This window comes from Hemicordylus capensis, chromosome 6 (assembly GCF_027244095.1).
Source record: "Hemicordylus capensis ecotype Gifberg chromosome 6, rHemCap1.1.pri, whole genome shotgun sequence".
Classification (NCBI taxonomy): domain Eukaryota; kingdom Metazoa; phylum Chordata; class Lepidosauria; order Squamata; family Cordylidae; genus Hemicordylus; species Hemicordylus capensis.
Genome location: NC_069662.1, coordinates 160769729 through 160782507, shown reverse-complemented (window position 1 = coordinate 160782507; position 12779 = coordinate 160769729). Strand labels below are relative to the sequence as shown.

Genomic DNA, 12779 nt, shown 5'->3' with positions numbered 1-12779 from the left:
CCAGTACAGAGAATGCAGACTTTTTTCCTATTCTGATTTCTTGCTTGTATATGTTTACAGTTTTATAATTCTGCTAATTGTCTCAAGACCAAATGGGACGAAAGTTCAGCCATATGAAAACTCACCTCCCATTAATATGTGGCAAATCAGTGTACTGGTATAGGGTTACGATTGAAAGCACAACGTAAACCAGATTAATGTACATGATGCTTGTTCCCTTTCCTTCTGCATTGACCTTGCTTCTGTGATTACTCTTACTCTCCAGGTATGTTTTCACTGGCATTTACACTTTTGAATCAATCATTAAAATATTAGCACGAGGCTTCTGCATGCATGAGTTCACCTTCCTTCGAGACCCATGGAACTGGCTGGATTTCAGCGTGATTGTGATGGCGTAAGTGGCAGCTTGTCTTTTAAAAATTAAATGATAGTTGGTTTCCTCAGGCAGCTATGATCTCAGTGGCTGAAAGGGGGCATTTTAAAATGGTTGAGCAGCATCCAGACTAAGTTACTCACTGGTACTGTCCTGGGGCCACATCCAGGGTTCCACAAACAGGGATAGGCCTTGTGATGCTACTCCCCAGGTAGGCAGCTCACTGCCTGCTGCCACCATCGGGGCCACCAACCACCTTTTCAGCTACTCTGAAGAAAGTCCAGAAGTAGCACTGGTGGGTCAGGTGGAGTGCAGGTAGAATTGCACTAACACACCATTGTGCAATTCTAATTTTTTCTTTTTAAAAGCCCTACAATCTTCTATCCCCCTCTCTACTCTGCAGGGCACAGCACTGAAGCCTGCACACAGCTCTTCCTTGTGGAATTTCAGCTCACTTCTCCCAGCTCAGGTCGAAGTCTTGGGGTGGGGTTTTTTTTTGCCCCACCCCTAGGTGCCAGTTAGCGATGCCTCAGTGTGGCCTTTGCTAACATTGCTGCAAATGAGGGATGTGCAAAACGTTTCGGGTACAAAACATTTTGTACTCGAAATGAGCTGTTTCGGGTGTTTTGTAGAAGAAACAAAATGCCCATTTTCCAAATCTGAAAGTTTTGTACACAAAACAAAACATCCCTGTTTGGGCTACAAAACGTTTTGTTGTTTCGGACCTCCATTTTGTGGCAATCTCTGAGTCAGTCTCCATTTTATGTTTGACATCTCTTTGAATTTCCCGCCCTTCCAGCCTTCCCATCGGTGACCTAAAGCATGGGCTGACCTGCTGACGATTCCCTCCTTGTTCTCCATTGGCTCTTTTGCCTCTGGCCACTCTTTACTGACCGCACATTGGCCAGTGAAAGGGTCGAAGAAGGTGCAAGGGTGGGGGGAGTTCAAGGAGGGGTTTCCAATTCATTCAACCAGTTATTACTCATTCACCATTCTGCCTTTCTGCCTCATTGAAGAGAGAGAGAGAGAGAACTAGTTTGCATTGCATGGCATGCCTCAAGTTGCCATGATGATGCCATGCCATTGCCTATGCCTGCATGCCTTGTTGCCAGTCTGAACCCAGTCTGCCATGGCTACTGCATGCCAGCCTGGGAATGGATTTATCTGCTGCATTGCTTTTTCTCCCCCAGAAGAATTTTTTTCACCCCCTTAAGAGATGCCATGCCATTGCCTATGCCTGCCTTGTTGCCAGCCTGAGCCCAGCCTGTAGATTCTCTGGTAGCATATGAGATTTTCAATGACAAACCATGAATCCACTCTCATATGCTACCAGAGAATCTACATTCAAAACATCTCAGAAACAACAGAACCCAGTACCCCATGGGTTAGCAGCCCACGGGGGTGGTTGGCACCCTATGTGCTCTACACCACCACTCGCTCTTGGCCACCCTGGTGCCCCCCAAGTGCAGTTATGGGGCTGCTGAAACCCCCATAATTCCCTTTAAGGGGAAGAACCTTAAAGATGCATAAACTCCATTAACTCTTTAAAAATCAGCCCTCTGCTCAATTCCTTTGAAATAATTCTGGCAGCTTCCTTGCCCCCACTGGGCACTACCACCCACCCTACTCTGCTCTGGGCCACCCCTCCCTCCCGATGTGAAGCTATACTTTTGCTGAAACCTCCATTATTCCCTATGGGACAAATCTTTAACTTCAAAAATTCACCAAAAATCAGCCCTTTGCCTCTGAAATTCCTCTGAAATTTGGGTGGTAGCTTCCACTCATTGAGCACTACCACCCCCACCCACTAGTTTTGCCCCAGGGCCATATTTTAAAATTGTTTCAGATTCAGATTTTGCAATTTCAAACAAAGAACAAAATTGGGGTGTTTCAGATTGGCTAATTTTGAACAAAGAACAAAATTGGGGTGTTTTGGATTCAGGCCAAAAACAAAACAAAACACACAACCCTACTGCAAACCCCTAAGCATGCCAGGCTACCTGTATTTATACCACATGCTAAGCCCTGATGGAATGTAAATGCCAACTTTATTTATTTACAGGTGGCCCTTGTTATGGGGGTTCTGTTCTGGCCTACAACCATGAATAACAAAACTGCGGATTACGAGATCTTGAGTCAATGGGAATTGGGGGGTTAGATTCCTTAAGGGGAAAAAAGTGTTTAAAAGTTAAAAAAAGAGAAGCAGAAATAAGTGAACTAAAGTACTGTACCATGCTCTGAAAGTCTTCAGCTGTCCAGCAATGCCCCTCCACCCCCAATTCCTCTAATTTTCTGTGAAAATTGTGGGAGCTTTTTTCTGCTTCATTTTTAAGAGAAAAAGCTGCAAAATAGCTTTTGTCCTGTAAAATAGCTCCGTTCAGTTTCTCTGTGTAAACCACCCTGAGCCATTTTTGGAAGGGCGGTATAGAAATCGAACAAACAAACAAACAAACAAACAAACAAACAAACAAACAATGGCTGGAAATTACATCAGAAGTCCTTTCTGGCCACCCAGAAACCACAGATATGCAAATTTTGCCTATTTCTAGAACCATGGATAACTAGGTCAGGTCTACATTGCCTGCCCATGGATACGCAAAACCGTGGGTGGCAGGACCATGGATAACAAGGACCACCTGTATTTATTTATTCGTCATATTGATATACAGCCTGATATTGCTAGGCAGTGTACACAATTTAAAACACTACAAATATAAAACGAAGTTAAAATATTTAAAACAATTTCACAGTTTAAAATTAGTTCCACTTAAAAGCTAGAGAAAACTGGTGTGTCTTGAGGGTCTTTTTGAAAACAGTCAGAGATGGAGATGCTCTTATTTTGATAGGGAGCATATTCCAAAGCTCTGAGGCAGCCACAGAGAAGGCCCAGTCCTGAGTCGCCACCAAATGAGCCAGTGGCAACCAGAACTGTACCTCGCCGATGAGGTTAATAGGTGAAAAGGTATATGACAAAGAAGGCACTCTCCTAAGTACCCTTGTCCCAAGCCATTTAGGACTTTATAGGTAATAACCAGCACTTCTGTATTGTTCTTAGAAATATATTGGCAGCCAGTGCAGTTCTTTTAGAATCGGTGTTATATTCCTTCTGGTTGTCCCAGAGTCCAATTGTATTTCTGTACCAATTGTAGTTTCTGGAGTATGTACAAAGGCAGCCCCACATTGAGTGCTTTACAGTAGTCAAACCTGGAGTTTACCAGCACATGACCACTGTTATAAGGTCATTTACCTCCAGAAATGGGTGTAAGAAACGTATCAGCCAAAGTAGATAAAAAGTGTTCCTGGTCACTACCTCATCCTGAGAAACCGCAGGGAGTTTTGGATCCAGGAGCACTCCCAAGTGATGTATCTGATCTTTCAGGTGGATTGTAACCACATCCAGAACAGGCAGATCTAAACCATCTCTTGGGTCCTCACCCCCCTGCTCGCCAACAATCCTTCTCACAGGCTTTCTTTTCTCACATTTGGATTTTACAGTTATGTGAGCGAGTTTACTGATTTAGCCCGTGTTCAGGTTCTTCGGATGTTCCGGGTGCTGAGAGCTTTAAAAACAATTTCCATTGTCCCAGGTATGACAGTCTTTGAGTAGATTCTGACAGTTATAAATGTTGCATTTTCAAATCCATGGGCCAGTGTTATATCAGTTGCATATACTTCAACAAGTTTTATTTATTAAAGACAGTCCTGATTTCTGTTACTTGTCCCTGTTTTACCTTGGGGGGGCATTTTGGGGTGTCTTGTCAAAATTTTATTTGTGGGAGAGGCACGGGAGTTGTCATTTTTCAGATTTTATTGGATGCATTTTGAGTGCTTTTCAACAAGTTTATCAGAAGCAAAAAACTATCACAGCAACAATATTAAACAGCAGCCCAATTAAAACATCAGAAGACCTGGGAGAATAAAAATATCTTTTCCTGGTGCTGAAAGGATAAGCATATAGGCATCAGCAGTGTTCCCTCTAAAAGGGATTCCTAGATGTTGTTCACTACAACTTGCAGCATCCCCAGCTGCAACGGCCTTTGGCTGGGGATTATGGGAGTTGTAGTCAACAACTTCTGGGAATCCCCGTTAGAGGGAACACTGTGCATCAGGCAAACCTCCCTGGGGAGGGAATTCCACAAGCTGGGTGCTACCACTGAAAAGGGTCTCTCTCCCTTTGATGCCCCTTGCATCACCTCAGATGGTGGAGGCATCTGGAGGAGAGTCTCCGAAGATAATTTTATTTAATGAGCAAAGCCATGTGGGAATAAACATTCAGGTACCCAGATACTAACGGGACTAGGCCAGCCCTTGAATTATGCTCAGATATAGATCAGAAGTCAGTGAAGTTATTTAAGCACTAGTGAGGAAGGGGTTAAAAGTGATCAAATTATGAGCATATTCCAACAGCAGCAGCTGGCCTTCTCTGATGAATGGCAGCTGTGCAATCACAAAAGCCCAGTGGTCAACTCAAAACACCTTGTAATCCATTCCAAAGTGGTGCACATAGTTAGGGGTAGAGGTGTGCTATACTCATCCATTTAAAAAACAATGTTGAGAGCAGGTAAAGCTTATGTTAAGAACGCATCATGTTGGTGATCTCCATCAGCCAGATTTGGTTCATTTATTATGGGTAGAACTCCCAGAATATTAAGAGTCTATGAGCCGGGTCTCACAATCCGTGAGACCTGCTGTGCGGTTGGATCGGCCACCCACACGATTGCCGGCTCTGAGACAGAGCCGGCGGGGGCTGGGGAGCTCAGGGGCCACACAGCCCCCGGAAGCCCCAGTATGCCCTGCGCGAGCGTGAGCGCTGGGTGGCTTTTCACCTCCCCTCCAGGGGGGCTACTCATGAAGCTACTCACGATTTTGAAAACCAGGTTTGCGGAGAGCTTGCTCCACAAACCTGGTTTGGGGGCAGGGTTTCTTGAGTGGGTTATCCGCTCTAGAACCACCAGGCTCTCAGCCGAGCCCAGTGGTTCTGACAATCTGCAAAAATCGGGCTAGGGTCTCCTAGCCTGATTTTTGCAGATTGTCAGAATAGCCTCTATGAATGAGTGGCAACTTTTGAGCCCAGCTGGCCTCTAAAAAAGAAAAAAAAAGGTTCTGCAGGTATTTTGATTCAAAAAGTCATGAACTTGTCAAGCTCCTATGTGACACCTGATTCAGAGTGCGGATGATGGACATTGTGGAGGGGGCACTCAATGTGGCTGTTGTAGTTCAGCAACATCTGGACTATCACAGTTTAGGAACCTCTGGAGGTCATTCACACAATCAAAACCTGTACTCTATCTGGGTTTGGGAGCTGTGTGTGCTCACAGGTTTTGGTTGTGTGGGAGCACGGTTAGAGGAAACCCTGGGTAGAAGTGATTTTGTGTGGAAGGAAGTTAGGAGGAAAAGCTCCCCAGGTTTGCCTCCAAACTTGCTTCCACACAATCACTTCTACCCAGGGTTTCCTCTAACCTTGCTCCCACACAACCAAAGATTGTGAGCACACACAGCTCCCAGACCGAGATAGAACACAGGTTTTGATTGTGTGAATAACCTCCTGGTCTTCACTGACTAACAGCAGCTTTCCAAGGCTTGAGGCAGGAGTTTCTCCTAGCCCTACCTGGAGCTGCCAGGGAGTGAAATTGGGACGTTCTCCATAAAGCATGCAGATGCTCTTCCACTGAATTATGGCCCCATCCCCTAAGGGGAATATCTGACAGCGCTCCCATGTAGTCTTCCATTTAAATGTAAACCAAAGCAGACCCTGCTTAGCAAAGGAGACAATTCTTGCTCGCTATCACAAGACTAGTTCTCCTTCCACGGGGAAGAGCTGGGAGGAAAGCTGGTCTTGTGTTAGCAAGCATAAATTGTCCCCTTTGCTAAATAGGGTCCTCCCTGGTTTGCATTTGAATGGGAGACTACATGTGAGCACTGTAAGATGGGGCCACTCTGGGAAGAGCATCTGCATGCCTGTATACAGAAGATTCTAAGTTCCCTCCCTGCATCTCTAAGATAGGGCTGAGAGAGATTCCTGTGTGCAACATTGGAGAAGCCGCTGCCAGTCTGTGCAGACAATACTGAGCTAGATGGACCAATGGTCTAACTCACTATGAGGCAGCTCCCTATGTTCCTATGAGAGTTCCTATTCTTAAGTTCACAGGAGTGGATGGCAACTGAGCAGAACTTGACAGGTTGCCCATATGCCCAGGCTCCCACACAACTGTTGATTGTTTCTTCCCTTTGCAGGTTTGAAGGTCATTGTAGGTGCCCTTATCCAGTCTGTTAAGAAACTTACAGATGTTATGATCCTGACTGTTTTCTGCCTGAGTGTCTTTGCCCTCATCGGCCTTCAACTCTTTAAGGGACATCTGAAACAAAAGTGTGTCAGAAACTACACGGAATTTGTCAACGTGAGCTTACTAACAGAGTGTTTGAATAGAACGGGTTCTCCAGATGAATGTAACTTGCCTTTGTATGAGAATTTCACCAACAATGAAGGTAAATATTCTATTTCATTGCCCAACTAGACCTGGTTTGTCCGAGCCTGAAGCTGGGCTGGGCCAAGTCAGTTTGAATCTAGTTTGGATTTGAACCAAACCGGCAAAACCAGTTCCATGCACATCCCTACCCACCACTCTAAATTATTTTTAATGAGCTAATTATGTTTGTAAGGGTTTGAACTTATGTTTTGAATTATTATCATAGCAAGGGTAAATTTTATAGTTGTTGATTCACGAAGAAATGTGAGCAGGAAGTCCACCTTTTATGTGTGTATTTTTAATGAATGATAATATTGCTATTATTAAAATCAATAAAAATTGAATTTGCAAAAAAAATAAATATTATTTTTAATGAGCTCAGATGGGATAAAATCACTCCCAGGCGTTTTGTCTGGTTTTAACTGAATTCTCAAATTGGATACCTCTGCAATCGTAACTGGACTCCCAGATTCAGGGAGAAACATTCCACACCTAAGGTATTGGGGTCTAGGTAACCCCACATGGTGAAACCATTTAACAACACAACAACAACTTTATGTTGATGCAGAGGTAAAGATAAGAGAGTGTTAACCATTCTATATTGCTTTCTTTTTCACACCTCCAGGAGATTATTTGATGAAAGAAAAATGCATGACTGAGAAGCAAACTAGACATCACTTAAAACATGCCTGTTGACCCTGCAGTTTCTCTCCTTTTTTATAAAAAGCATGAATTGGGGCACACAAACCATATAAGCATTCCAGGGGATGAGGGTTAGGGTGGCTTTAACACTCCTCCATGCCTCCACCATGGCTCCAATGGATTGTGCATTCCTTAGGGGGGAAAGCTCCCCTTGGTATGAATGGAAGCATTTTCTCCCAAGGGACATGACCAGGGCAGGAGAGCATGATCTTGGTCAGGGCCATTGCAGGGCAGAGTGTTAAAAGTCCCCCTATCACTTTTGTAGTTTTGCTTCGTGTGCTCTCACACATGCTATTTACAAAAAAGTGGGCGGAGAAAACTGTAGGGTCAGTGGATGCATTTCAAGTAATGTCCAGTTTGACCCTATTAGGAGTTGATAGTGAAGGTCAATGCAGACCCCGGATACATACAGGTACTTGCCATCCCGAGGATATTTTTTAATTGAAGGGCAGCATATACATTTATTAAATAAAACCAAAATGAAGTAGACAAATGCCAAGGTATGGCCTCAAGTGACATGATGCAGCGACCTTGCTGAAGCTAAGCCAGTCTGGGTCTAGTCATTGTCTGAATGGGAGGCTGCCCTGGAACCTTGTGTATGCTATCTTGAGTATGATCATGGAAGAAAAGGATTTCAGCATAATAGATGCCTGTAACCCTACCCATATTTCTTCGGGCAATTTTTGTTGCAGCTAATTACAAGAAAAAGAATGGCACGGAAGATTTTTTATTGTGTCGCAATGATTCAGATGCCGGGTGAGTGTGCATAACAAACCTTTTTAAAAATATGTCATAGACATTGTTTCCTGTTTACTTTCTGCTTGCTTTGGCCATTCAGACATATTTTCAAAACATGGATTTTAAATGTGTAAAAACCAATAAAAAAATTTAAAAGCAACAAAACATGGATTTTAATTGGACAATGACCAATAATTCATATTATAGCAGTGCAAACAGTGGGAAGACATTGTTTCCTCTGCCTAATTGAAACTGTGTCCAATCTTCTTTTCCCTTCCCTTGGCTCCAGGGATGGCTTGTCCATGAGCCAAGGTGAGTGTATGGACTCAGGCAGCACCAACACCATGAGCAGTGACTGTAAGCACTCCACCCTGCCTCCCACCCCTGTGGGCATCACCTCATCTGCTGGCCTGCTGCTGTCACCCTCCCTTTCTGTTTACCACCATCTTGTGTACTGGCCCAACTTGTTGCAAATAAATTACTTATCCTCTATAAATAATTGAACAAGAATCCAACTTTAACTGAGAAACAAGAGTGTGATATGCATTACTAACTAAATATAGGCTAAGAAAACAATAAACAGTCTCTTTATGCAGAGAGAGGGAGAACCTCTCAGCTTGAATTCAAGGCAGCAAGTGAGGAGCTGACAAACAAACTTTGATTCCAACCCCAAGCCAGTACATAGAGACATGCCTATAGAGAAGCATGCCCTATACAAAGAACTGAGACAATGTCTATGGCAAAATCCCAACACAGCCCTGATGCCAAACTCCACCCCCGTGAACACCTTCCTTCTCCATCTCCCAGCTGCCTTACCTTCTGGGCACACAAAGGTTTTAAACTGCAGGTCATTGGTGAAAGTGGCGGCAATGGAGGTGAGGATGGAGCTTCTAGTATGGAGCAGTGACCTCTGCTCATTGCCACCACTTCGCTGGCAGGATCACTTTCTCTCTCGCTCTCTTCTCCTTGCACTTTACACCAGCAGACTTGTGCACTTTATCTACTCCATTTCAGCAGCTAGTGCAGTGCAGCCCAGAAGGTAAGAATGCCAGGAGATGGGAAAGGACAGCTCAGGTGAAGGAGAAGTGCCTGATCCTTCTCTCCGATGCTGGTGTCAGCATCAGAGGCTGGACCAGCATCAGGGGTGGGGCTAGCAGCTTCTTGACGTTGCCTCGAATGGTGTAAACCCTTGAGCTAGTGCTGCATGGCTCTAATTTCTAAACTGATTTGGGAGGGTTTAAAGTAAACACAACAAGGTCATTTCATGACCCAAATGGGGAGGGCGGGTGGAGAGGCAGGCTCCTGCCTGCCTCCCTGCACACCATCCATCCTCCCCAGTAGGCTCTGCTGCTTGCCCAACACACGATCGTTGCTGTGGCCGGTGGCAGAGCTGGAAGCCAGAGGAGGAAGTTCTTCAGCACTCCACAATGTACCACACCAGGAGTGCAGTGCATTGGGGGATTTCCCCGCTGCCGGGTACTCTGGCCTCCTAGCTTTGTGCAAGCTCTGGCTGTAGGCAGCCCGAGTATTCACACGACTGGGGAAGAAGTTCTACCTCAGTAATAGCCCAGAGGAAATACTCCAGGCTACCTGGAGGGGCAGCACCACGATCAGGCCCGATCCCAGCACTCTACATGAGCAGCCCTACCTAGGTAGGATGCGAACAGACCCAACATCAAATAAATCAAATAAATAACATATCCTTAATCATCACTGTTGCATGGTAAGCACCTCTGTCTGAAGAAATCTAAGATTTTCCCCTTCCTAGACATCACAGATGAATACTGAAACTGTCTTTGATATGAGACGTATGCATTTGAAAAGAAACATTTTCACATATGTGCATGTATTCACATGTAGTTCCGAATCCGATGCATATATGTTCTTTCCTCTTGATATTTAAATATTGGAGACTTTTATCACTTTAAAAAAGTTATTGTTTGTAGCACCTGTCCAGCACAATATGTATGCCTGAAGGTTGGAGGGAATCCTGACTATGGCTTCACAAGCTTTGATACTTTTGGCTGGGCCTTTCTCTCCTTGTTCCGTCTCATGACGCAGGATTACTGGGAGCGCCTCTATCAGCAGGTATGGATGCCTCTTCTTTTAAACGGAATCACCCATGAAGAATTGTGTTGCCATTTGAAGCTACTCACTATTTAGGCCTCTTGGGACCCTTCAGTCAAGGGGCATGGCAGGGTTGGAGCCCTGGGGCAAAAACTGAAGATGGTCCCCTCCCCTGCCATCTTCTTCAGAGCAAAGAGTAAGCTGTCACCCAGTCAATCCTCCCCCTCAGGGGCCCAGGGACATTTGCTCCCCACTTCTTCAATTGTAGCTAGCTATGCCCTTCTTCAGACTAAGGCCTGTTCTACATAAGCAGCAGAATGGGGTGGTAGAATCATGAGGCAGTAGAATGCCTATGCATTTCACACTGCTATGGGATTCCATGTTTTGAATGCTCCCCCTTTGCAAACCTCATTGCAGGGGGGGGAAAACTACCTGGGGGCGGGGGGGGTGTGTTCTTGCCCAGATCATTTGCTGGTGTTAGGGTTTGCCCGGATGCCTGAACACTGGCCCAGGAAAGAGTGAGTCTGGGGAAGAGGGGGAGTCTGCCCTGGTTTGAATTCCCACTGCTGATGGCAGCCACTGGACCAATTGGAACTAGCCCTGGAGATCTAGGGACCCAACACTCTCTGATGGAGTTAGGAGGGACATAGGAAGCTGCCTTAGACTGTGCAAAATGATTCCAGTTCGAAATGATTCGAGTGTGAACTGGCCATTTTGAGTGTTTCGAGCTTGAAACGGAACACCCTTGAAATAAAAGGCTTCTTTTGAGCTCAAAAGAAAACTACCCTGTTTCAAGCTTGAATCATGTTGAGTGTTTGAATCATTTTGAGCATCATTTGGGAGGGCTGTTTTTCTGGGGAGAACTAGTCTGTTGATTGGGGTTGGTGAGTAAACCAGTCCTCCAAAGAGGGCCAATGCTCTGGACTTAGTGAGTTGACCCACCTCAGAGGACTGGTCTACCCGCCACGTGAGGTAGGTAGATCAGGCCTCTGCCCCGGACTTAGTGTGTTGACCTGCTTTGGAGATCTGTTCTACCTCCCGACACCAATTGGTAGACCACCTCACCCTGGAAAAAAAGAGCCCTCCAAAATGATGCTTGAAATTCTCAAATGTTTTCAAGTATTTCATCAAAACAGCCGGCTTGGCTCCTGTTCTGATGAAACATTTCGAGCATTTTGCATGTTGTTCTGTTTCGTGCACACCCCTAATCTGTTTCATGCACACCGCTAATACTGAGTCAGACCATTGGTCCATCTAGCTCAGTATTGGCTACAAAGACTGGCAGCGGCTTCTCCAAGGTTGCAGGCAGGAATCTTTCCCAGCCCTATCTGAAGATGCTGTCAGGGAGGGAACTTGGAACCTTCTGCATGCAAGCATTCAAGTGCTTTTCCCAGAGTGGCCCCATCCCTTAAAGGGGAATATCTTACAGTGCTCCCATACAAATGCAACCAGATCGGTCCCTGCTTAGCAAAGGGGACAAATCCATAACTCATAGCAAATCCATAACTCTTCATCACCTGCAGTGGTATCATCCATCCACTACACAGTGGTGCAGTCCGTTCTGCCACCACAGGACTCTACCACTTCATTCTTGCCTCATTCTTTGCATGTGTGTAGACCAGGCCCTGTGTTGCGTTTTATGCATGGAAACCACAACAGCCTGGCTGCTTCCTATACTGCTTGAGTGGAGTATATCCATTTCCTCAGTGCAGCCTTATTGCAAAATTCCTTGGGAAGCAAAGCAAGGGACAAGACATTTACTACTACTACGAATATTTATATACCGCTCTTCAACCAAAGTTCTCAAAGCAGTTTACAAAGAGATAAATACATACATACATACATACATACATACATACATAGAAATGGATCCCTGTCCCCAAAGGGCTCCCAATCTAAAAGAGAAACATAAGATAGACACCAGCAACAGCCCCTGCAGGGATGCTGTGCTGGGGATGGGTAGGGCCAGTTGCTCTCCCCCTTCTAAATAAAGAGAATTACCACTTTTTAAAAGGTGCCTCTTTGCTCAGTTAGCAGGGGATTGTTTTTATTTAATATTGTTTTTGTTTAATATTTCAGCTGTTTGATTGTAAATCACATTGGGATTTTATGACATGGCACTATATAAATGTAAGAAAATCAAATAAATCAAATCAAATAAAGGGAGGCTGTGCAGTATCTCCCCCACGCTGGCAATTACCGTAAACTTTTAAAATCTTGAACAGGGGGCTGAATAGCCTTCTCTATCTTCCAGCTCACGAGGACTGAAATTATTTTTGACCTTATTTTTTCATCACAAGTGTAGAAAGACATTAGAAGGATTATGATTCAATCAGATGACCACTTGGATTCTAAAAGGGAAATGGTAGGGAATGAATTGTGTCTATGTTGGCTGACAAATTAAAAGCAAAAGCAAATAAGAAATGAGGGAG

The 12779-nt window shown here is 44.8% G+C and overlaps 1 protein-coding gene across 1 annotated transcript in view; it reads left to right on the top strand.

The window, feature by feature from the left end:
- LOC128331368 (sodium channel protein type 5 subunit alpha-like) overlaps nucleotides 1–12779 on the top strand; it is a 71781-nt gene that overhangs the window by 5692 nt on the left and 53310 nt on the right. Inside the window, exons 4-8 of the mRNA XM_053264711.1 lie at nucleotides 266–394; nucleotides 3869–3960; nucleotides 6608–6859; nucleotides 8235–8298; nucleotides 10227–10368. Of these exons, the coding sequence (XP_053120686.1) occupies nucleotides 266–394; nucleotides 3869–3960; nucleotides 6608–6859; nucleotides 8235–8298; nucleotides 10227–10368 (679 nt within the window). The remainder of the gene's footprint in view (nucleotides 1–265; nucleotides 395–3868; nucleotides 3961–6607; nucleotides 6860–8234; nucleotides 8299–10226; nucleotides 10369–12779) is intronic.